The sequence below is a fragment of the Balaenoptera acutorostrata genome, chromosome 1, assembly GCF_949987535.1.
Source record: "Balaenoptera acutorostrata chromosome 1, mBalAcu1.1, whole genome shotgun sequence".
Taxonomy (NCBI): Eukaryota; Metazoa; Chordata; class Mammalia; order Artiodactyla; family Balaenopteridae; genus Balaenoptera; species Balaenoptera acutorostrata.
The window spans coordinates 168797066-168822982 of NC_080064.1; the positions used below are offsets into that span (position 1 = coordinate 168797066).

Genomic DNA, 25917 nt, shown 5'->3' on the forward strand with positions numbered 1-25917 from the left:
TCTGTAAAGTGAGGTTGATATTAACTTTTCCCAACTTTTGTATAAGTAAAAGGATGAGTGAAAGCACCTCACGTAGTGCCTGACTCACTGTAGCTATTCGGAATATTAGTTTCCCTTCTTTTCCTAAAGTCTCTGTAATAATTACATCAAGAGCCCCTACCCTGGCTGTTGTGAACTCTGTCATTAGACTGGCCTTTTTTTTTTTTTTTTTGGCAGGAATCCTGTCATTTTTACCTAACCACACAATTCTACATTTTGGAGTGAAATTAAATCCAAAGTAAAGATTTCCCTTATTACTTCCTAAGGCTTTGAGAGAGAAAGTAATTAGAAAGGTAAGTTATGACTTTTCCAGATATCCTGCATTTAGCAGGCTAACTAAGAGAGTTAGATGAGGAGGATTTCTGGGAGAGTCAGACAAAAAGGTCAGGGAAGCTACTAGATTTGACTGAAGTATGTGGAGGAGACAGTGTTTATATGACAGATACATTTTGTTTGAAGAAGGATTTTGAACCTACCCAAATATAGTAGCAATATATCGGGAGCAGAGGGTGTGCATTAGCTAAAGCACATGTAAGAAATATAGCAACCCTAGGAAAGATCCAGAGTGTAATAGAAAGAGTTGAATTATTTGCAGTGAAATCATAACTCAAATTAGAAAGGAAAAGCCTTGCCCAGAGGAAAGTTGAAGTTAAAGAGTAAGGACTGGCCACTCTTTAACCCCTTCCAAGGGTCTTTATCAAGAGAGGCAAGGGAAGTGTGGAAGAGGAAGTGAGTCTAGTGGAGCAATGGGAAAGGGGGAGGAGGGAGATTTAATGACGAAGCAGAAGTGAAGGAAAGGATGATGTGTAGCATTTATTTGTATATCTAGTGTGTCAGAATAATGGCTTTTTCCCTTCCTTTCTTTCCACAGGCACCCCTGCCTTTTTTTTTTTTTTTTTTTTTTTTTGGCTAAATAGTCAGGTCTAAATTATGACCATGGTAAAATGATGAAAGCAACTCAAAGTGAGATGAACTTCTGTTAATAATACTCAAATTCATGGAAAAACTTGTCTGTAGTTGACAGTCTTTACTGTCTTTAAAGTCTTGGCTTTAATTCCTTTTCATTATTTTCTATACCAATTCTTTGAAAGTAATTGACTAAGCGCTGCAGATAAACACATACTCATTTGGTTTGGTGTAATTTGTCTTCCCTGGCATCTTTACTGGCAGTGTTATCCTGAGGATTAGTTTCTATTTCAGTAAAATGAGAAATAGACTAATAACATGCTGGGATGGTGATCATTTTTCTAGGGGGTTGGTTTTGCTCAAGAGCTGACATCAAATATGTTAAAAAGGAAATAAGCAGGGTGGCTCAACTGCTTTAAAATGGGTGCACAACGTTCAAATGGTGACATAGTGAGAGACAAATCATTGCCCAACAGAATGTAATTATCATTGGACTGAGTCAGAGCTTGAGATGGGTCTGCAGAGAAGGGAAATTTGAAAGTCGATTCTTACCACCATCCCTAAATCCTTCCCAGGTATACCAGAGCAGATTCATCGAGAAGAAGGGAGTAGCAAAGGAGATAGAGGAGGTGGGGGAGAAGGAGGGTTGCAGAGGGAGAGAGGGATACTTATGAACCACAGTGGTTTGTGGGAACTCAAAAGTAAGCAGGTAGAATTAACACTATCAAAGGTAACACTCCGTCCACCTAGCTTGTGGTAGGCATTCCCACGTCACAGTTTCTATTTTGTTCTCTCACTTGCTCAGCGCAGATTATCTGAGTTGTCAGTTTGTGAGTATTTTCCAGTGCCAGCCTCAGGGGCTAACATGGTTTTGTGTATAAATATCTCAAATATTTACTGAGCCTCTGAGCATGTGTTGGGCTCTGAGGAGGAGGCCATGGTGAATCAGTTGTATTTCTTTCCTCAAGTCTATTTATCTATTCAGAAAATACTCATGGAGGCTTACAGTATGCCAGACACATTACTAAGTGCAAGTGTAGAAAATATCATGATTTATTTGCATAGCCTCCTGATAAGGAACACTTGGGTCATTTGCAGTTTTTGCATTTACAAAGGATGTTACTATGGACATTTTTCACATATGTGCCTCCCAGATATCCTTTGCAGGAGGTTCTCTTAAGTAGTGAAAATGAATGTACTACAGCTACACGCATCAATGCATGCGAATCTTAGGAGCATAATGTTGAACTAAAAAAACAAAAACAAACACATACAAGTTGCAACCGTAAACGTGGTATGATTCTGTTCATAAGAAACCAGAAGCGTGCAAAAATAAACAATATGTTGTTTAGGGATACATGCATATGGAATGAACTATCATAAAAACAAGGGAATAAGAAACACAAAATTAAGATTGTGATTATCACTGGAAGATGGAGAGGGAATGAGTGAGATGGGGGGGTACAAAAGCTATTGTACTGTTCTACCAATATGGGAAGCTCTAGGTAATTTCTGTTTATTCAGTGGGTAAATGGAACCTTGACAGATTTATATTAAGTATTATATTTATATTTTAAATATGTATTTAATTTTTTTTTAATGCTTCGGAACTTTATTATTTATTTATTTATTTATTTATTTGGCTGTGTTGGGTCTTCGTTTCTGTGCAAGGGCCTTCTCCAGTTGTGGCAAGCGGGGGCCACTCCTCATCGCGGTGCGCGGGCCTCTCACTGTCGCGGCCTCTCTTGTTGCGGAGCACAGGCTCCAGACACGCAGGCTCAGTAGCTGTGGCTCATGGGCCCTGTTGCTCCGCGGCATGTGGGATCTTCCCAGACCAGGGCTCGAACCCATGTCTCCTGCACTGGCAGGCAGATTCTCAACCACTGCGCCACCAGGGAAGCCCTGTATTTAATTTTTTATTTAAAATATTTTTAAAGGGAGGTGTGGATCATGACCTCAAGACATTTATGGATTATTGAAATAGAAAAGACATATTAGCAAATAAATGCCACAAAGTGCTTAAGAGATGTAACTCGTTGTATTCAGTTGCTTTATAGTCTAGTATAGAGATTGATTTTACATAATTAGCTTCAATTCAAAGTAGAATGTGATAAATGCTGTATGAATAAAGTGCTATGAGAGTATAGAGAAATAAAATTGATAGGTTATAAGAAAGCTTCTTGAAGGAGGTGCCATTTAAGCTGGATCTTGCAGGATGAATAAAATTATGAGCAGCTTAGATCGTGATGGAAGAATTTGTCTAAAGAGGAAACACTGTTAACAAAAACGTAACAGGACACAACTGAAGGATGACAAAGAGACCAGTGTAACTGAAACAGACAGTGAGGGCTGGGTGTGGTGGAAAGGAGGGAGGAGGCTAGATTGAGGACCTTTAATGTCATGCTAAAGAATTTTGTCTTTATTCTGCAGCCACTAGGTGGATCTCGTATTTCTCTTTATCTGGTGGCAGTTTAAAGAATGGATTGGAAAAAGATGGGGGGGAGGGGCGCAGAGAGCCTACCTTGGAAAGTTGCAAGCAAAAGATCGTGAAGGTCCAAGAAGTAGTGGAAATGGGAAGAAAAGGATGAATGTGAGAGGTGATACAGAGATATGACCTGATTGGTCATTGAATTTGGAATGATCTACCACTTTCCTTAGCTTACCTTTTTGCCTTGGTTCTACATTGACTCCTGTATCTGTCTCATTTGATCTGCATCTTTGATTTATTTAATTGCCACTGAACAGCAACTCAGGAAAAGAGTTACCAACTGCATTTTACCTAACATCTTTACAACATTTGTCTGGGAAAGATTAGCAGTATGTGACCACTACAAATATTTATACCAGGGCAAATGTGTAAAAACTGAGGAGAAATATACTTTTCCTAATTACAGTGTTGATCTCTCAGGATTTGACCACTTATCTCTGATTTAATCACATCCGTGCATTAACATGTAAAGGTATTATGCCTAATGTGCTACATGTTAGTTTCTTTTCACTTAAAAGTATTGAGGCAGAAGGTAGATTGTCTGTGTCCCCCCCCCTTCCCCACCCCCGCCCCGGGAAAGCAATTGGAGATTGGTTTCCTGTGGACCGATACTCCAAGATGAGAATAGCAAGACAACTGAGAGAGGAGGCTGGGCCCTGCCCAGATAGAAGATAAAGAGACCACATATTTATCATTCTTGAAGTCAAGAAGACCTTCCTGACTAGAAGGGTCCTTGGAGATCAAAAAGGGAGGGGGCGCCACCCCATAGTAAGTGATGCAACTACCCATAAGCCTCTTCGATAGAATCCATCATGGCTGAGAGATGCACGTGCACACATGGGAGGATCCTGAGATATTACCAAATACGGACTCTGAACCAGGCAAATCAAAATCATTGGCCAAAGGAAACCCAGAAGAAACGCCCCATATAAGTGACTTAAACTACCACGAGGGCGCGACTCTCTCCCTGAGTCTGCCCATGTGTCTATCCACACGTACTACACTCTGTTTTTCTCCTAATAAACACTTTACTTGTTTCACAACTTTCCATCTTTGTGGGAATTCTTTTCTGCAAAGCCGAAGGGCCAGGGCCTTGTCACTGACCCCTGGTCTAGTGGCTGGGATTCGGTGCTCTCACCGCCGCGACCCGACCTCAATCTCTGGCCGGGAACTGAAACCCTGCCTCAAGCCGCTGCAGGCCGAGGCCACCCAAGATCAGTATTACATCCATTAGCTCTTTTATTTTTAATCATTCAAGGTAAAGAGGATTATTGTGTTCCAAAAACGTTAAACAGAAAATCTTTTTTTAAATTTCAACAAAAATCATTGTTGAAAATGTTTCTGAAGTTCACTTGGCCTTAGTAGGTACAATTTACTGAACACATTTTAACCTTACTTGGTGTTGAGCTTCTAGGCTTCATTTGTGATGTGTAGTACTGTGGTTGAAGAACAGGCCACAAACTAATCACAGAATATAATTCAGAAACTATAAGCAGAGTTTTTGTTATTTTTGCTGTTCGTTCTTTAAAACTGAACCCTACATGTGAGCTAGTTTTCTTAAATTTTCTATCCCTACCTCCTCTGCTCAGACTAATATCCTGAAAAATATTTTTAGTTTATTTAAAGATTTCTTATAGTTGGAGTCCAGTATATCAATGTGTAGACAAGTTTCCCAATGTAGTAAATTTAAATATGGAAGAAAAAAAAATCTCACCTTACTTTGTTTCTTTCTCCTAATACACTGATAATAGTTTATATTATGACCAAAGAGGTCTAACTATCTTGAATTCCTCTTTGGGGAAACAACACTTTACCCAAAGGTATTTATTTTTATCACTTTCTGGGATGTTTTGGGGATTTCATGATTACATGCCTACCAAGTTCCTTTGTTTTAGATTCTTATAGCCTCCTGCTCAGCCTCTAATTGCTACCTACTCTATCTGATAACTGCCTTTCTGTTTTGATCCTAGTGCCTTACTAAAACTAAAGATATTTAGTCTTCACCTTGATATAGCGTCTAGGTATGTGCTGACCCCTGCATAAGGAAAGGTAGTTGGATATATTAAGAAGGCTTTGGTTGGGACATGACACTCTATATGTGGTTGAGGGCATTTGGGGAGTTGAGGCTCATTTAGGAAGAGTTTTTACACCCCTCTGCTGTTGTCTGTAGCCAATGCTCTATCTGCCTTTAGCTTAGTAAAAACTTGCTCTGTCTACACTATACTACGAAACATCATTAGAGCATGTCGACTTTCAATGTTTCTTTTGCACAGAATGCTAGCCATGGTGGAAGCAGGGAGGGACACCTGTCTTTAGTCATTAGCAGGAGCATCTGGGGAGCCTGTATCACAACCTGCTCAGTAGAACAATGGTAACAGTGGTGCCCATCACCCAATACTCTCCCCGCTTACCTATAAGCTGCCTCTTTATTGATTTGCTTCTGAAAATAAACTCTCTGACTTATTGGACTGAATTATTATCAGGTAGCCATGTAAAATCATTGTATCTTTTTTCTATCCTTGTCAATCTTTTATTTTTTTCATGACAAGCCAAATACATACTGGCAATCAGTAATTCTCATACTTCTCTTTACTGTGAGTCTTTGTAACTTGTTTATTGTCAACTTACTGTTTCCTTAATCTTCTTTTCATGCCTTTTACTTTTCTATTTCATTTTTGCTCCATTTCCTAAAATGATCCTTGCATTTCAGTTTTTTTGGACTTCTCTTTTATTGATAATGCTTTGGTTTATTTTTCCGTTTCAGATACGCTTTACAGTAATAATCTTCACTTAGGGATATTTGTGTGTTATTTTCTTTGAAACCAAATTTCTTTTCCTGCCATTGATAACTTGACTAATTTTTTTCCACAAACTTCAGATTAATTCTCAGTTGGACTGTTATGCTATTCATTGTCTGTGAATTCAAAGTTGGAAACCTCACATATGCAAATTCATTTATATTTGCTTTAATTATCAAACTCTGTTTCCTTTAGTGAATATGTTCTGTTTTGCATTTAGATGTTGCTGGAAAATGAGGAGAGAGTATATGCAAAATAAGGCTGGAGGGAAAGAAAGAATCATTTGGAATTTTATTTTTTATTTTAAAAAATCTAATTAAATCTGTATAACTTAAGAAAAGGAAAACTTGACTCTTTTGTGATCATGAGGGTGGACTGTTGAATCTCACAAATTAGGAAGTTCGGATGTTTCTTCTTTGTGGAGGCAACTCTGCGAGTGATCATTATAAAGGACAATGCAAAGGAAGTGGGGAGTTTTAATGGCCAGACCACAGGCAGGATAATCTGATTTTTAATAGTTAGGATTTGTCTATGGTCATGAAAAAATATTCTTAAAAAGATATCTGAAGAGTATATGAAAATTGTGATAAAATGAACATTGAGTGGACAGTTTACTCTCAGATACTTGTATAACCAAGGAATGCAGTGGGATCTTGGCCACCAATGACTCTGGCTGGTGCTATAGAAGATTACCCACTCCTTGGCATTTAGGTAACAAGGGTGTTGCAGAAACAACGTGCCCTGTTTTTCTTCAGGTCCTGTGTAGTTTCTGTATACGTCTTTGTATATCTTTCTTCAGTTCCTTACGTGTTGTCTTGAAGGCCAGTACTCTCCTTGAAAAATAGCCAGCTAAGATTCCGGAGCATACAATACCTACCTGTATGACTTGTCAGGATCATGATGAATGACTTTGAAATCCGTCTGCAGTGTCTCTACCCAATGTATCCTCATAAACGCTTTCACTTGGTTATTTAGAGGGAGCTATGTGGTAGGTGGGGAAAAATGTGAACTTGGGTTTTAAAGTAACTAATTTAAATTCCATTCCAGGGAAAATTGCACTGCTTAACTGAGTATTGAAAGAAGATAGTGGGAACATATGTGCATTAGGTCACCTCCAGAGCATAGCCAAATTTGGCAAGACCATTGACTTGGCTCAAGTGATGTAACTTCATACCGGGGTTGTACTTTGGGTTTTGAGTGACTTATGATAGTCTGTTTTATGATGACTGATTCAGAGGATGGTGAAAACAATGAACTGACAGTGGTGAGTGCCTTTGGGTGATGCTAAGAGTCACCCAACCCAGAGCCAACCCAGTCTGTTAGTGGGAGGGGTTCTGAGAGGTCAGAAACTCAGGGCCTGATGTAACTGTGCTGACACAGACGTCCCGTATGTCCTCCAATACCAGCTGTATAGACCTCTATTTACATTCTTCCGGGAACCTGGAGCTGTACATAGTGATGTTGTATTTCATTAATCCCAAGGTTCATATTTTTCACACTTTTACATCTCTGAAATTGGAATCTGTTTTATGACTAATAGCAAATATAGTTTGTTAGTGGTTTTTCTTAGTGGTGCAAAATATAATGGTGCATCTTACTAATTACCGAGTTTGTCTTATAGTTGATGAACTGGGTAATAATAATGATCTTGCTACTATTTACCAGGCTTCCTGTGTGCCAGGGGCCATTCTGAGGCCTGCATGTATTGTCTCACTTAATCTGCACAATTCCTCAGGTTTATAGCTTTCTGGTAAATTCTGCTCTTTTATTTCTGGCTTTTCCTAATCTAAACTAATTGGCCAATAGTGTAGAAATGCAGACACATAATTTAGCACATTTCACCCCACATAAAAAATACAGATTCCCTATGTTTTTAAATGTGATCAGGTGGGAAGGCAGAAGGCATCCATGAAACAAGAGACCACGATCATACTTATTTGGGAGGAAGATGGCAGGAGGGCCATGTGGGAAGGAGGAGTTTTCTCCGTATTCTGTCTCTGATCCTTCCCTGCGTGAATGCCTACAAATACCGTGACAGTCACGTGACAAGGTATCAAGGCCTCATTTTCTCCTTCTTCCTTTAGCTGCTTGCTCTTTTGTAGCTGATTGATCTTTCCAGCCTGTATTGGGGAGCGAGTATCCCTTTCTTCGTGGCACTAATTTGGTAAGGGCGGCTGGCTGCAGTCAGACAATGGAAGAGTGGAAACTTCAAAGGCCACCCATTTTAATTTACGTCTCCCAGCTGGTCTTCAGTAATCCCCAGCAATCCTTCGTGTGAATGATCAGAGGGTGGGGGGGCCAGTGCGCCACCCAGGGCCGTGGAAGACCAGCGGTCTCATGTGTTTCTAAATTGAGCAGACAGATTAGAGTGCTGCCCTGCGTCATTGCAACTTGGATTTTGACAGAGTGACTTGCAAAGAGATACGGCCAATAGTCAGGAAAATAATCTTTGGCAGAGGAAGGCCAAACTTTGTCAGAACTGGAGAGAAATGTGGCGTTTTTTACATTCTTATTTCACTTGGATCACCAGGCAAAGTGGTGAAAGGGGTAGTTTTTGCTCCTTGCTGTCGGTGCCTTGGTGCATAATAGGCCCTTAATAAATGAGTGGATAAATCTCCAATTCTGAAGGCCCCAGCTACAACACTGTTCCAGACCTCGCCTTTCACTTAACCCCCTCTCCCAGTCTGTCCTGTATATAATTCCTTCGGGCCTGAGTTTTCTGCTAAGACAAACTAAATTCTGCTACCTTTGTGAGAGCTGGTGAATATGTACCAGAGAATAGCACATGGATTTCTCTTAGCCTGCTTTTCCTCACCCTTAAAATGAAGCTAAAGTACTAATAGCTTGTTGGTGAGGGGCTGGAGAAGTAGACAAGATAAGATGAGAAGTCCTTCAAAGGGCAACACAGAAATGTCAGATGTCTCTCAGGCTACACATTTGGGTTTAGTAAAGGCTTTTCTGTGCTGGAAAACTGTGAGCTCAGTAGTATGATTTTCACACAGCCTCGGCAAGTGGTGGAGGAAGGCGTTGAGGTCATCCCTACCCAGGCGGCTGTCCTCCCGAGAGTCACCCTGGCCTGCATTCAGCCCTTCCTGCATCTCCTTTCTGGTTCTTTTTCTTTGCTTTCTTTCTTTCTTTTTTTTAAATTGAAGTATATCCTTCCTGGCTTTCAGTGAAAACAATTAAATCATGGTATTTTAGGTACTACTATCTTTAATACTGCTGTGCCTTTTTTTCTCGTCTCCACAACATGGAGTGAGAAGAAGACACATTTTAGAGGTTTGTGAGTCTTTTTAAACGAAGAAAGAAATGTGGTGGGTATTTTCTACAATCTGTGTCAAAACCCTAGACCCCTATTCCTTTTACTTATTGGTGTTTACTTTGTAATAGCTACTATTATCAGATGTCACCACCTTTAACTTTTGAAAGTCAAAGGGGTCTGTGTAGGTATTAGGTTTATGCCAGTTTTCCTCAATCTAAGGAACCAGATTTTTAGAGTTTATAATTGATATTTTCCCACTGTGTCACATAAGGAATAAGAAGTTTGAGTTACACTCGTGACTCCAGACTCCAGGTACCTTCTCTGGCATCTGCTTCTTCAGTGAGCCTTCGCTGACCTGCCCCAGCTGAGCTAGTGACCCCTCTGCTGGGCACTAGTACAGTTCGAATGTTGTTAACTGACTAATACAGCTGTCTCCCCTGCTGGTCTCAGAGTCCTTGAGAGCAGGGTTCTGACCTTGTATCTTCTTATAGTTCCAGACCCTAGTCTGTGTAAGTCACTGTGACTTCCTACAACTATGACTTTGTTGTAGGAAGGAATGGAGATGGGGAGAGAGAGAAAAGTGGGAAGGAGAGGAGGACATTAAGAGAACTTTTTTTTTGGCTGTACGGTGATGATTGCCTTGGTTTATTTGTACATTTTAAAAATAATTTTATATTTTACATTTTTAAAATAAATTTATTTATTTATTTATTTTTGGCTGTGTTGGGTCTTCGTTGTGGTGCACGGACTTCTCAGTGTGGTGGCTTCTCTTGTTGCCGAGCACGGGCTTTAGGCGCACGGGCTTCAGTAGTTGTGGCACACGGGCTTCAGTAGTTGTGGCTCGCGGGCTCTAGAGTGCAGGCTCAGTAGTTGTGGCGCACAGGCTTAGTTGCTCCGCGGCATGTGGGATCTTTCCGGACCAGGGCTCGAACCCGTGTCCCCTGCATTGGCAGGCGGATTCTTAACCACTGCGCCACCAGGGAAGTCCTGCCTTGGTTTATTAACAATTCTATATAGAAGTCACAAAGGCTAACAAAGTCACTAATATTAAACAAACATTTTTTGAACGCAGTGTGTCAGACATGTCTGAGCCAGGAGGAAAAAAAGAATAAAGTAGAAGTTCTACTCTCTTGGAAGTCAGGTATACAGAAATAGCTGTAATATCGTGTGCCGAGTGTGGGCGTGAGCATGTGGACAGCATGCAGGAAGCAAAGGCCGAGGGGTCTCCCTCCCCAGCTGGCTGAGACTGGAGGCCTCCCAGGAGAGAAGACTTTTCAGAAGAGGCCAGGAAGAGACTGGAAGATTTGGTCAGGACCAGATCCAAGCCCAGCAGTCAGCCGCTCTCCCTCGCCCGGGGCTTGTCTATCTTTTTAAAGCTCGTGCTTCTATATTGCTTTCCTACTAAGGAGTCCCACTAACTAACCAAGAAGAGTCTATCAGACTTTACTTTCAGCAATACGCATTATAGAAGAAAAGATGTGTTTAATCTGCCTTTCCAAATCCCCTCCTCTTCACATTCTGATGAACTCTGAATGGGACAAGGGGGTCTTCCCTTACAAATCTCTGTAGGTCACTACTGAAGTGGTGCAGGGTGCGTGCCGGTGTTTTATCATCACCAACTCAGGCGCCTGGTCAGGAGAGAGGCTGGGAAGAGTACCATTTATGTATTCATTATGCTGTTTAATTTAATATGGTACGAGAAGAAAGGACAAATAATCACATTGTGTCCTTGCATTGAAGTCCCATCCATCTGTTGTGTATCTGTCTGTCTGTAAGAGTGGCTGGTGGAAGCGGGGAAGGGCTGATTACCTCTTAGAGAAAGGGTTGGGGTGCGGGTGGGAATGAAGCCATGGTTTATTTTCTCTTTTACTTGCTTCTATATTTCTGAAAATAAAGGAGCACACCTTGAGAGATCACAAGAGGGACTGTCTAACCTGAGAGCCTAGTTTCTTGCATCCTCTGGACTCCGTAACTAGAGTTGTGACTCTCTAGTCTGGTGTCCTTTGCTTCCTGGCTCCCGCTCACGTGGGTCATTGGGCAGTGTCCAGGGATTGGGTAGGCATGAGAAGCCACAGAAGGATTGACCCACTGAGGTGCTCCCGCATCTGTGGCCACTGCTCGCCAGAAACAGCTCCAGACGCTATAGCCCCCAGAACACCCTGGTGCAGGCCCGTGCAGCTTGCAGATGAGTCATGCACACTTCACGTGCTGTAATGTGAAATATATGCTTCTGGGGTTTCAGTCCCTGAGATGTCAAGTATGATCAATATGACAAACCCTCGCCTGCCAAATTTTCTCCTGGAAAGAATATTCACCTTAATTTCTACATAGTGAGCATAACCTCAGCTCACACTTGAATTCATCCTTCGTTTGGGGATTACATTAAGCAGTTGGTTAGTGTTCAGTATTATCTTTCACATGGAATATTTTTCTGCAGTTTTCTTTTCTCCATTAACTTGATGGAAAATCAGTTACCTTGATTGGAGGCACACTCTGCTATATTTGAATCAGCCTCAGTGAGGTGATACTCACCACCTAGCATACTTCATTTAGGAATTTAGTACTGGAACTCAGAAAAGTTACAGTGAGGAATACTGGCACTGCCCACGGGTAGATTTTTGCTCCAGTTACATGGAAAGAGAATGGTGAAACTGGATTATCATGTAAGAGAACATTTTTAGAGATTCAAGTTGAACAAAAGAATCTTTAAGTATGCTCTATGGAAAAAAGTTGAATTCATTGTGATAATAAACTTTTTGGATAGGAGCATGACTAAATACAATTTTTAACAGAAAAGACTCTTACGTCAGAGCTATGGAAACCTACAACAATATTCTATAATAAGTTATTTAAGAATATCATAGTAGTTCTGAGCCTCAGGATGTGGGAGGGAAATTAAACAATGGAAATCATGTTCCAGGGCTTTATATTTTTATACATACTTGGCAGACATCTATAGTAAGTGCTTTTTTCATCAGATGACTTATAAGGAGGTGAAATGCTAGGTGATGTCCTCAGGGAAAGAACAATGAGCAAATTTGTGAATATCATTCCTGTTTTGCTTTCGATTATCAAGGACAATTGTTGAAGATATAATAAGTTCTGCTGTGAGTAAAGCCCTTAGAAAAATGAAAATATGGGTGGATTTTAGAAAGCAAACATTTTATCTAAAGGGGCTTCATTCTGTGAATCCTCATTTGCTAACATTTGGTAGTTTGACCTTGGAAAACATGTAAAACAGGAAGCACAATTTTATGATTGCTGTTCCCTCAGTTATGACATTGGCCTTGATGTTGATTTTAGCCTTGGCAAGTCAATACTGAGTATTCTATATGTCTCGTGAACACTATTTGTGACCACAGCTTGAAATGTGACAGACACTTTTAAAGTTGTGGAAGCAGTATTTGAATTTACCAGTGTCTAGAAGGACACATGTCCCAGTATATTGTGATATGGGATGTGATAAAGTACTTTACTTAAGTAAGATTATTTTATTTATTACCTGGCTTGTATAGTAAAATACATTTGCAAAATCAATAATATTCATATAACATAAGGACAAAATTTTAATTTTTCCATTTAACAAGTGGTATACATAGTTTAATTTGCTTTAAATTAGTTTTGTACCCCCCCACCAAAAAAAAGCATTATTTATCAACACATAGATTTTTAAATGAATGTTTTTGGTTTGGCCTTAGATAGCATCATGGTTTCATGACCTGATGTTTACCGTTACTATCATTTACTTTTTAAAAACCAGTCAGCTTAGATTTTATAATTTTCATATTCTGTTTCTAAGTGACAAGGTAAGAGAGAAGGCTTTGGGTGACTGGGTGCAAGCACATTTCAATTAACACACTGCAGGGACTTCCCTGCTGGTGCAATGGTTAAGAAACCGCCTGCCAATGCAGGGGACACAGGTTCGAGCCCTGGTCCGGGAAGATCCCACATGCTGCAGAGCAACTAAGCCCGTGCACCACAACTACTGAGCCTGTGCTCTAGAGCCCGCAAGCCACAACTACTGAAGCCACGCTCCGCAGCAAGAGAAGCCACCACAATGAGAAGCCGGTGCACCGCAATGAAGAGTAGCCCCTGCTCGCCGCAACTAGAGAAAGCCCGCGTGCAGCAATGAGGACCCAACGCAGCCAAAAATAAATAAATAAACTTATAAAAATAAATAAATAAATAAAATAATGAGAAGTAAATCTAACACATGGCACATATTCTTTAAAATTTCTCTTTCTCTTTCCTGCTCCATCCCTATTATTTACTTATTTATTTATGGCTGTGTTGGGTCTTCATTGCTGCGCACAGGCTTCCTCTAGTTGCGGTGAGCGGGGGCTACTCTTCATTGCGGTGCGCAGGCCTCTCATTGTGGTGGCTTCTCTTGTTGCGGAGCATGGGCTCTAGGGCACATGAGCTTCAGTAGTTGTGGCACATGGGCTCAGTAGTTGTGGCTCATGGGCTCTGGAGCGCAGGCTCAGTAGTTGTGGCTCATGGGCTTAGTTGCTCCACGGCGTGTGGGATCTCCCTGGACCAGGGCTCAAACCCGTGTCCCCTGCATTCGCAGGCAGATTCTTTTTTTTTTTTTTTTTAACATCTTTATTGGAGTGTAATTGCTTTACAATGGTGTGTTAGTTTCTGCTTTATAACAAAGTGAATCAGTTATACATATACATATGTTCCCATATCTCTTGCATCTCCCTCCCTCCCACCCTCCCTATCCCACCCCTCTAGGTGGTCACAAAGCACCGAGCTGATCTCCCTGTGCTATGCGGCTGCTTCCCACTAGCTATCTATTTTACGTTTCGTAGTGTATATATGTCCATGCCACTCTCTCACTTTGTCACATCTTACCCTTCCCCCTCCCCATATCCTCAAGTCCATTCTCTAATAGGTCTGTGTCTTTATTCCCATCTTGCCACTAGGTTCTTCATGACCTTTTTTTTTTTTTTCCCTTAGATTCCATATATATGTGTTAGCATACGGTAGTTGTTTTTCTCTTTCTGACTTACTTCACTCTGTATGACAAACTCTAACTCCATCCACCTCACTACAAATAACTCCATTTCGTTTCTTTTTATGGCTGAGTAATATTCCATTGTATATATGTGCCACATCTTCTTTATCCATTCATCCGATGATGGACACTTAGGTTGCTTCCATGTCCTGGCTATTGTAAATAGAGCTGCAATGAACATTGTGGTACATGACTCTTTTTGAATTATGGTTTGCTCAGGGTATATGCCCAGTAGTGGGATTGCTGGGTCGTATGGTAGTTCTATTTTTAGTTTTTTAAGGAACCTCCACACTGTTCTCCATAGTGGCTGTATCAACTTACATTCCCACCAACAGTGTAAGAGTGTTCCCTTTTCTCCACACCCTCTCCAGCATTTATTGTTTCTAGATTTTTTGATGATGGCCATTCTGACCGGTGTGAGATGATATCTCATTGTAGTTTTGATTTGCATTTCTCTAATGATTAATGATGTTGAGCATTCTTTCATGTGTTTGTTGGCAATCTGTATATCTTCTTTGGAGAAATGTCTGTTTAGGTCTTCTGCCCATTTTTGGATTGGGTTGTTTGTTTTTTTGATATTGAGCTGCATGAGCTGCTTGTAAATCTTGGAGATTAATCCTTTGTCAGTTGCTTCATTTGCAAATATTTTCTCCCATTCTGAGGGTTGTCTTTTGGTTTGTTTATGGTTTCCTTTGCTGTGCAAAAGCTTTTAAGTTTCATTAGGTCCCATTTGTTTATTTGTGTTTTTATTTCCATTTCTCTAGGAGCTGGGTCAAAAGGATCTTGCTGTGATTTATGTCATAGAGTGTTCTGCCTGTTTTCCTCTAAGAGTTTGTTAGTGTCTGGCCTTACATTTAGGTCTTTAATCCATTTTGAGTTTATTTTTGTGTATGGTGTTAGGGAGTGTTCTAATTTCATACTTTTACATGTACCTGTCCAGTTTTCCCAGCACCACTTATTGAAGAGGCTGTCTTTTCTCCACTGTATATGCTTGCCCCCTTTATCAAAGATAAGGTGACCATATGTGTGTGGGTTTATCTCTGGGCTTTCTATCCTGTTCGATTGATCTATGTTTCTGTTTTTGTGCCAGTACCATACTGTCTTGATTACTGTAGCTTTGTAGTATAGTCTGAAGTCGGGGAGCCTGGCAGGTGGATTCTTAACCACTGTGCCACCAGAGAAGTCCCAAGGATCCTACATTTTATTTTGAAAATTTTTGTTGTCTTGCCTATGAAGTTTCTTAGGTGACTGGTAATCCTGTCTCCCCCTTGTTTTTACAGGTGATCTGCAACTCTTTCACCATCTGTAATGCAGAGATGCAGGAAGTTGGTGTTGGCCTGTATCCTAGGTATGGTGGATGGCATTTCATTTACTGGAAGAAGCAACTTTAATTCCCACCCACCTCCCCACCCTTTTAAAAGTAGTTAGAAAGGCTGTTACAAGCAGCTGGTTCAAGAGCCACGCTTGAAACTTAATGATAAGTTACAAGAAAATGGAAAATGTGAAGTTAAAAAAAAAAAACCGTTTTATATCACCACATTATATGCTATGGTATTAACAGAGAGGCATACCTCAGATCTAAATTCTTGTTCTCAGGAACTTTGAGGTAAAAAGTTGGGGATTGTGGGTGCTAATAAACTATCAGGCTGAGATTTTGTTATTCCCCCACCCTTCTGGGCTGATGCACATGATCGTTTCACCAGACTTGCCATACTGCGCCAGTTGGGTTCATTTGGTCTTTTGACTTAGCATACTCTGAGCCCCATTGCTCCAGGAGGCGAGAACACTTTCAGGCTCTGGCCTTCTGAAGTGTTCTCTCCAGCTATCTCTGAGGTGATCTGAATCACTGAGCTACTAGACTGTCCTTCCACAAGCACTCCAGGGTCACTCCTAGTTTCCTTTTGTTTTCATGCTATTAGGGTCCTAATACAAATCGGGTCTTTCTTATAATTAACTGTGAGTCTGAGAATTCAGCTTCTTATTTCTCACATGTTATCAACTACATGTCTATGGTATGGGTCCTCAAAAAGCAGTACCATAGTCAAGTTCAGAGCATGGGCTCTGAGTTCAGACCACCTGGTTCAAATTCAGTCACCATTTACTAGTTATGTGTCCTTGGGGAAGTCATTTAACTTCCATGTGTCAGTTTCCTCATCAGTAAATGATCCTCAGAAGATTATGGTGATGGTTAAATTTGATAAACATGCTCAAGTGCTAAGAAAGTGGTTTCTACATGGTGATGCTCACTTACAGTTATTTCTAACTGTAAATGTGGTGGCAGCTTAAATCCATTCCCTCCCCAGATGGAAAAAAAAAATGTGCCTCCAAGGTAATAAAATGACTTGGCCATGGCCCAGAATGCATGAGGGTCTCATTAGCGAGATAACCTAGCGTTCTGTTGAAGAGGAAGTACTCCTAATTATTCTTCAGCATAGTTGTGCATGTTCTCGTGAAGGTGGCAGTTCCTCCAAAGGAGATCGACAAATGCGGTCCTGTGTGGGAAGCTCAGTGGTGTCTTGGCTGCGGTTTTAACTGCCGTATCCCATTATCTCAGAAATTATTCCTTTGCAAGTCAGTTTTTTTCTCCCATCTTCATGTTGGGTTGCCTTACTGGCTGGTATAATGAGACAACTACCTCCCCTCACCCATCCCCCCCGAAGGACTCAGAAAATGTTTTTATTAACAAACTTCCCTAGTGAGCCTCCGTCTTGGGGAGCGTTTCACTTCACAGGAAGTGGGCTAGTGGCCCTAGAGCGCTCAATCCCTGGTACACTGTCAACCTTACCTGTCCCCCTGCCCCTAAGCTAAAGTGTCTTTTGCCCACAATAGTCGTTAAGTTTAGATATTTGATTCCATCTTCTGGGCCACGATGGTCTCTCCTTTTTTTTCTTTCCTGCAGTATGTCTTTGCTCAATCACAGCTGTGACCCCAACTGTTCAATTGTGTTCAACGGACCCCACCTCTTACTGCGTGCAGTCCGAGACATTGAGGCCGGAGAGGAGGTAAGGAACCCGTGTTTCCCACTGGCTGGCCTCCTTTTCCATCAGAGACCCTCTCAGCAAGGCGCTGCCCTAAAGCCAGTTGTGCCTGAGGGGCAGCTTTTCATTGTCCTTCTGCCAAGGAGCAGATGTATAACACCTCTACCCAGCTACTGATTTACCCATCACCTCTCCCAGATTATATAGATGAGCTAACGTTTTTTTTTTAATCACCGTTTTTCTGGATGATGACAGTTCCTGTTGTATGTGTGTGTGGGAGAGGTGTGTGTGTGTGACAGAGTGTGTGTTTTGTGCATGTGACAGTTCAGCGGCCCCTCGCATCTCTGCAAGTGGTCATCCTTCCATAGGCAGGAAGGGCAGCCCAGCTTGTGAATGAGATCCCAAGGGCTTACTTATTCCCAAGGTCCCTAATTGCATTTCAGAGGTGACTCGTTTCTACCTTCATGTTAAGAAAGCAAACGAGTTTTACTCTTTCAGGTTGTCGTTGGACCTTTACAAACCTATCAGCGTCAGCATCTCTGGGTAACTGTCCAAGCAGAGATGTGAAGGGAATAGGGGACAGGAAGTATGACCTTCAGCAGTGAACTGGCCTTGACCCTTGCAGTTTTGCAGGCTGCCCAGCCAGCCTCTTTTGATGAGGAGCCTTCTGAGAAGTCCAAGGTCTCGCAAGGCAGCTGCAGGTGGGCTGCTCCAGGGCTGCTGAACCCGATCCTGACAGGGTTGACACAATTACTACCCGGAATTCTGGGTTATAGATATTTACGCTTTTTAGAACCCAGTTTCCTTCTACCTTCCAATTTGCTAAGTGGATATTTATTGCAAGGAAAACAGACCATCATAAGCTTTTATTGCATTTATGCAGCACTCAGCCAATAAAACCTGAACTCAGAGGTACCATATTTTATGTAGACAGGGATTTGGCTCAGTCCAAACTGATTTTCAACTGAATAAGCTGTCTCTTATACAGCCACTTACTGAATTTCCAATTTTTAGGATCAGTGTAGTTGGTACACTGGGATATCTGTCAACAGTATATAGAATTTAGATATTTTTCCTTGGGTCGTATGTGACTTCAAGGCAGGTAAGAAGTGGGGACCACTATCCAATTTCAACATTAGTTTGGGAGCTGAGGGATGGCTGCCTTTTGATAATGATGGTGGTGGTGTTGTTTTACTAAATTTTTTGAAAAAGAGGTAACTTGACAAGCAAACAGAAAAACTATTGGAAACAGTTGGACTTTTCAGAAACAACAAAGAAATCTCTTTATATCTTGTTTTCTAGACTTGGCTGCCAGTTCTTCTCCTTGGTTGTTTTTCATTTAGTTGAAAAAACACTGTCTTTTGGTGCTTATTTCACGTCCTTCTCTTTCCATCTCTGGAGCAACAAGCAAATCCTTCCTCTTGCCTGACACAGAATATTCTGCTCAGCATCAGGCCCTGCAGACTCATATTTTTCCCTATGGTACTTATCAAAGCGGCTTCTCAACAAAGAGAGGATTCTCCCCATAAGTCCTTTATATACCAGCTTGTTCAGAAAATAAATTTCTTGCCCTACCATTATACATGTCTTGGTGCATGACGTTTTCTCTGCTTAGTTGCTCCCCCTCTGTCTGCCCACCATTTCTACCTGTCTTAACATTACCCACCCCTCAAGGCCCTCTCAAACATCATGTCTTCTATAAAGCTTTTGCTGATTTCTCAAATTAAAGTATCTTTTCTTCTGAGCTCTCTCTTACAGCGGTTATTAATATTTCTTTGGCACTTATTCCGGCTCTTTTGGTGACTTCTCCACTCAGCTGTGAGCTTCATGAAGACAGGCAGTTGTGTCTTACTGTGTCTCCTTTAGTACCTAGCACTTTGCCTTACACCCCAGGAGGCATTCAGTAACACTTCGTTGGGTTGACTTTCTGTTCAATCGAGCATACATAGTGTAAAGACCAGCAGTGTTCCTCACTGAGGGCGCTGTTGGCATCCCAGATGGGATGGCTGTTCGCTGTGTACGACGGTTGCATCAGTGAGGAACTCCTGTGTCTAGTCCCTGCTCAGTTCATGCTTGTAGCCACCCCAACACTGAAAATACATCCTGCACACTTAAAACCGGCCCCTTGTGGTAGAGGTAGTGGAGAGGGAGAAAGGACATTTTGAGGTTAATTAAGAGGGACAATTCCTTTTTACTGTGCAAATATTGGCTTTTGTGAAATTGGATAAAGAAGGAAATGTAGAAATTTTGTATTATAGCATCAATTTTGCATTTTGGCTTTAGTGCTCATTAGGGCACCCCCAGTTTTAAAATGTGCTATTTGGGATGGAAGTACCAGAATGTAGGCTGCATGAGAGAAGACTGGATAGCGCCTGTAATATAGAACTCCTCAGTCAGTATTTGTTGAGTGAATGAATGAGGTTTGCTGGAGACAAAACCAGAGGTGGGATAGAACCTTAGACCCATTTTGAAACTACCACCAATCCTCAGGTGTGTCCCACGGGCCCCGGAAAGAAAGTAACATGAAAGCCAACACATTGCCAGTTTGAGGTGAGAACATTTCAAACCTCAGACAAGGAGAACTGGAAAATTACACAGGGTTCCACCATAACAGAAATTTCTTACCTTTGCTTCTCTCCACATAAAGTCATCCTTTGGACTTTTTGGACCATTTCCCTTCATACCAGCACCACTTATAACACTTTGCTGTTTAAGGATTTTCACTGTGATGTTGAGTTCTGGGACTGTTTTGTGTCTAGCAGGGGGTGGGGGCTGTTTTTTGTTTTGTTTGTTTGTTTGTTTGGGTTTTTGTCTCCTCATCCAGCACCTCCTACCAGGAGATGTGTGTATTACAGTTTAAGTCGTGGCTCACATGCTGGGTTGCTGATGGCTGACTCCTCTGGGTTTTGTTAAGCTACGAAACACACGTTATCACCTGACAGTCTTCAAGAACGTGGGTCATGGAAGAAAGCTGGACAGTCCCGGCCACCCTCATGGGACTTCCTGGTTAGAAGCGGTTGTAGCTGTTACAAACAATGCCATTGGCTGCCAGTGTTCTCCAGAGCCACAGCAATTGGGAGAAATGTGATTTGCACAGATTGAGCATATCAGTATCCCCAAGTACCAGTTTTCATCTAAAATGGTTTGGGATCATAACGGTCTTTGTCTTCTCCCAGCCATCTCTATTTGCTAAGTCATTTAACAAATTCACTGCATGCTTACTGGTATCATGTACTGGGGTAGGCGTTGGGAATACAAAGATGAGTAAGACCTTGCCTTGCCTTCAGGAATTCAAGGTGTAATTGAGGAAACTGACACAGAACAGAACACAGTAATAGAATATGAAAACTAAAATAGTGTAAATGGGCACAGGGCTTTCTAGAAGTTCAGAGCAGGGACACTCAAGTGGTGGTAAGGAGCAGGGGTGGTGGGAGAGGATAAGGAAGGCTTCCAGAGAAGTGACTCCTAGACTTTTAAAGGATCCAGCGGGTTAAAGTTGACTAAGACAGGGGCAGGCATTCTAGACAAAGACACAGGGGCCAGGGACAGAATGGTGACTTCAAAGAACAGGAAGCAGTTCACATCAACAGACTGACAAATTCAGATGTGACCAGCAGATGAGGGAATATGCAGGGACCAGACCAAGCAACCCATGGGGGCCTTATTGAGGATCTCAGTTCACCTGAAGGGTCTGTAACAGTGCCTGGTGTATAGGATGCACTCATGAAATATTTGTTGGAAGGGAGGGGGACAGGAAATGGGGCATCACTGAAGAGTTTAAGTGAAGGAACGGCACGATGAGTTTTTCCGTGTGTAGGCAAGATTGGGAGAATGATGCATAATCCAGGCAAGAGGTGACAGTGGCAGCCTGAAGATGGGAGATTCAGGTGGTGGCTTGTGATGGGGGAACTGAAGAATATATTTATAAGCTAGAATTAGCAGAATTTGAAAATTGACTGGCTCTGAGGGTGTGACAAGAGAAGAGACATGAATAACACTCAGGTTTGACTTTAAAGAGAGGGAGGATTTTTCAAAGTCTATTTTCAATTGAGAGCCAGTATTAGAAAAATTTATAATTGTGACAATGTAATTCGAGAAATGAAGACCAAGTCTAATTTTAATTTGATCTTATTATCCACTCCAAAGTACATAATGAGAAAATGGGCTTCAGGGAAAAGGGGTTCACTTTGCCTTGAAATTTTCAAGTAAGCAATAAAGTCAATATCCAGCAAATACCTTTCATGATATTACTCTAATGTTGGAATTGATTTACTGCATTTTCCATAAGAGCTGCACTAAAACGGCAAAGCAACGGTCAGTAGCATTAATATTTTAATGCAGTTTTGTTCTTTGCCATTAAAACATCCACTGATCAATGGCAAAGTTTCATATATATGTTCCCACTAAATGAGCCCTACATTTAGTGAGCAGATTCTCCATTAAAACTAGTGAGTCAACGAGTCTTTAATAAAGGTTTTTATCTTTGGTTGACAAAATGATTTAGCTGTCATTACTAGTTGGTAATCCGGCTTTTTTTTTCCCCAAAAAATATGAATAAAAATGTTTTTGCCGTTGAGAACTTCAGCTTTGATACAGTGTATTTTTGCAGACTTCAGTGGCGTGAAAGAGGCACGGGAGGAACTGGACATTCTTCATTGGAGGAGGCTTATTTGAGCCAAGCCTGAAGGAGGAGAGAATTCTGAATAAGCTGAGAGTGGAGGAAAGGGCGTTGGCTGGTGAAGGCCAACACCATACACGTTGCATGGCGTGCATTGTTTCAGCGTGTAGCGTTGTACATAATGGTGACAGATGGTAGGGTGTAGGGAGAGATGCGGAGTCTAGAAAGGCAGACAGAAAATCTTCTGGGGAATCCTTGTGTATCCTTATCCTATAGGCAGGGAGAAACCATCAGAACTCTTTGCATAGAGAAATGACATGATCAAATATGAGCTTTAGGAAGATCTCTCTTAAAGCAGTCTGGAAGATGCAGTGTAGACTGACGGCAGCAGGGAGGCCAGTTAGAAAACCATTGCACAGTCCAGGTAATGGTTCCAGGCAGTTACAGAACACTGAGGGAGGCCGTAGGAGTCTCTTTTTGGGGTTAAATGAAATAACTAGTCTCCTGTTGCCCATTCACTGCCTGGCATGATCACTCATGAGTTTTGCCCCTTGTAATAAACTCTTAGGTTTGTCAAGCATATTTCTCTGGTGTGACAGGCCCTGGATTTGTTGGCTTCACACTGGGCCCATTGTAATCACCCGATAAGTACTACCGATTAATCTGACCCGATAGCTGGGGCTGATGACTAAGAGCCATTGGGCTGGATTGAGAATTAGGGTCCTAGAGTTAACCCAAAAGGGAACACAGAGATCAGCACATTTTACCGTCTCACCTCATATAAGGAAACTGGGCCCCTGAGAGCCTGATAATTCAAGATGAATGTGTATGCTGCCCCAAACTTACTAACGGGCTGTTTCAAAAAGTGTGCTTAGAAATCGGTTATTTGGAATTTAAGAGGAACTTGCCTGATATGGTGGTCCTTTGTACCTCAGAGGCAGCTCTGGCTTCAGATCATGAGGGAAAAGAAAGATTTAGGGAATTAAAAAGTGGCTGTGGTCTCAGCTGCAGGAGCCCAGTTGTTACAGACTATTGCTTAGCGTGGGCTTGAGTATCTTAGGTCTGATGGTGCTGCAGCAGCTCCTTAAGAAGTCAGCCTCTCCTACTTTCCCCCCTCTCCCCTTCCCACCACTCGAGCAGAGGTATGAGAAACAACTGTTATTGTAAAAAGAGCATCAGGCTTAAATCAATAGATGTGGGTGCAAATCCCGAATGGATCTAAGACTTGGCTGGTTTTCACTGCCTCGTGCTGCCTCACTCGGTGAGTGCCCAGCACATCGTAAATGTACAGTAACATCAGTGTACATTTCTAAAGGGCGGGTACTCTGATTTCTGTGTGTGGAGAGCATGTTATAGCTGCCTAACAGGTGAAGGGTCTGTAGAGGGCCGGCCACATGAGGTGGTGGCTTCTGTCGCCCTGGTACCGGCCAGGGTGGACTTGACCTTCTTCCCCACTGACCGCTTTAACGAGGCCTCCCAAAGGCGTGTTTTCTGTCCGAGGATGGCCTTCTCTGCCCTACCATGCTGTCAAACGAGTAAGATCATGCTTTGTAGGCATGAGATGCTTTCTTTCGAGTCTAAGAAAACCGCATGGAGTGTTTTGCTCTAGGGAGTTTTTGTCATCTCCCTCAGTGGATAATCCCGCCTCCTTCCTCTCCTGCAGTATCCCCTTCTTCCCCCACCACACAGGCCCCCATAATTACTTTCTACACGTAAAAGCAAATGAAGAAGTAATTTACGCAATTATGTCACCGGCCGATAAGTTACAGAAAAAGGAAAACTAGAGTGGGGTGAGGGAATTAGGAGTGCTTGGGTGAGGTGGGAGTCGGGTTGTTATTGTAAATAGGGTAGTGAGGTTGGACCTCAGTGAGAAAGTCAGATTTGATGGAAACTCAAAGGAGCTGAGGGAGGTCACCGCGGTAGAGCGGGGGGGAAGGGCAGAAGAAACAGCCAGTGCACAGGCCTTGAGACAGGCCTGTGTGTGAACCCAGGGTGAGGCCGGGCTGGCTGGGACAGCCGGGAGGGGAGAGGAGATGGATGCGGAGAGGGAACAGGCCTGGATGGTGTGAAGCCACTGCTGCTCCCAGTACCTGTCGTGGAGGACCCGTTTCTTTATTATTGTTTTCCCTAATCCATTGCCGGCTAATAGTTTTATAAGACTTAATGGAAATGAATTACTAGAAAAATGACATTTAAAAAACATATAAAACAAGAGCCCAATGTCTTATTATTAGAGCCATCTAAAATTTCTCTTACCAGATTGCTGTAAAAGTTTCTAAATGTGAACTCTGCATTTCTTTTCTCATCTCGACGTAGACCCGTAACCCACACCGCAGACCCACGCTGTGAGTTGCACTGTGGGAATCCATTATAAGGACTTAGCCGTTGCTCTAAGCAAAAGGGGGAGCCGTTGGAGCAGAGGAAAGATTTGATCCACCTGACATTTTAAGTGAATCATCCTGGTTAGAGGATGGAGTGTAGGGGACCAAGGGGGGAAGCAGGAACACCTGGTGAGACTTGTATTCTACTGGCAAGACATGATGGTGGATCCGACCAGGATAGAACAGGGGGAGAGGGTGGAGCGTGGTTGGTTCTGGGTCTATTTTTATGGTTGAGCCCACAGAGCTTCCTGGTGGATTGGGGGGTGGTGAAACGACGAGAAGTCAGGGGCGACTCCGAGGTTTCCGCTTGAATAACACAAAAGACGACTTAGTATCTTGGGAAGGCTCCAGCTGGGAGGGAAAGATTGGGGAAATCGGGAGTAACGTTTTGTAAATTTTGAATTAGACTTTCAGTACATAGGAGATCTAGTCAAGTGAGAAATGTTTAAACCTCATGATGTTACCTAAAGACCTATGTCTTGAAGTGGAATCTTAGGGCTAGAGAGAAACCGGAAAAGTCCCTGAAGTGTGCCCTCTCACCCATGACCTTTTACCATTCAAGGCAGGGCATAGTTATAATATTTAAAAGGGTCCGAGGAAGTCAATTTAGGAGCCTCCATCGGTGATTGCATCCTGACATGAAATTCTCCCTATTTGGGAAAGTATTCCACCTTTTTTAAAAAAGCCACACAAGTGGGACTTCCCTGGTGATGCAGTGGTTAAGAATCCACCTGCCGATGCAGGGAACACGGGTTTGAGTCCTGGTCCGGGAAGATCCCCCATGCCGCGGAGCAACTAAGCCCGTGCGCCACAACTACTGAGCCCACGCTCTAGAGCCCGCGTGCCACAACTAGTGAGCCCACGTGCCACAACTACTGAGCCCATGCTCTAGAGTCCACGAGCCACAACTACTGAAGCTCGCATGCCTAGAGTCTGTGCTCCACAACAAGAGAAGCCACCGCAGTGAGATGCCCACACACCGCAACGAAGAGTAGCCCCCGCTCGCCGCAACTAGAGAAAGCCCGCACACAGCAATGAAGACCCAGTGCAGACAAAAATAAATAAATTTATTTTAAAAATAAATAAAAGCCTCACAAGAAAGGGAACTGTCTCCTAAGTTCCAGGATTCCAAATCTGGTTGACCCTAAATTCCATGAAGCAGCTATAGAATTGATTAGGATTTAAGATCAATCTGGCTACATAATCTGCCACCCATTTGATTGCCAGGATTAATTTGGCTTCTCTGATTGCCAGTGGTTACAAAATTTATTACCAAAACTTAGTAATATCAAACATATAACAGCTCTTGATATTTTACTGTTTAGTGAATAAAAGATAAGGTGCAAAAGTATATAGAGTTAATGAGCCCAATTCTTTAAAATAAATATATGATACACATGTGCTCACCACATAACAAAGACTGGAAG

At 42.2% G+C, this 25917-nt stretch overlaps 1 protein-coding gene across 1 annotated transcript in view; it reads left to right on the forward strand.

The window, feature by feature from the left end:
* Positions 1 to 25917, forward strand: part of SMYD3 (SET and MYND domain containing 3) — a 716908-nt gene that overhangs the window by 541306 nt on the left and 149685 nt on the right. The window contains exons 6-7 of the mRNA XM_007167174.2: positions 15794 to 15861; positions 17413 to 17515. Of these exons, the coding sequence (XP_007167236.1) occupies positions 15794 to 15861; positions 17413 to 17515 (171 nt within the window). The remainder of the gene's footprint in view (positions 1 to 15793; positions 15862 to 17412; positions 17516 to 25917) is intronic.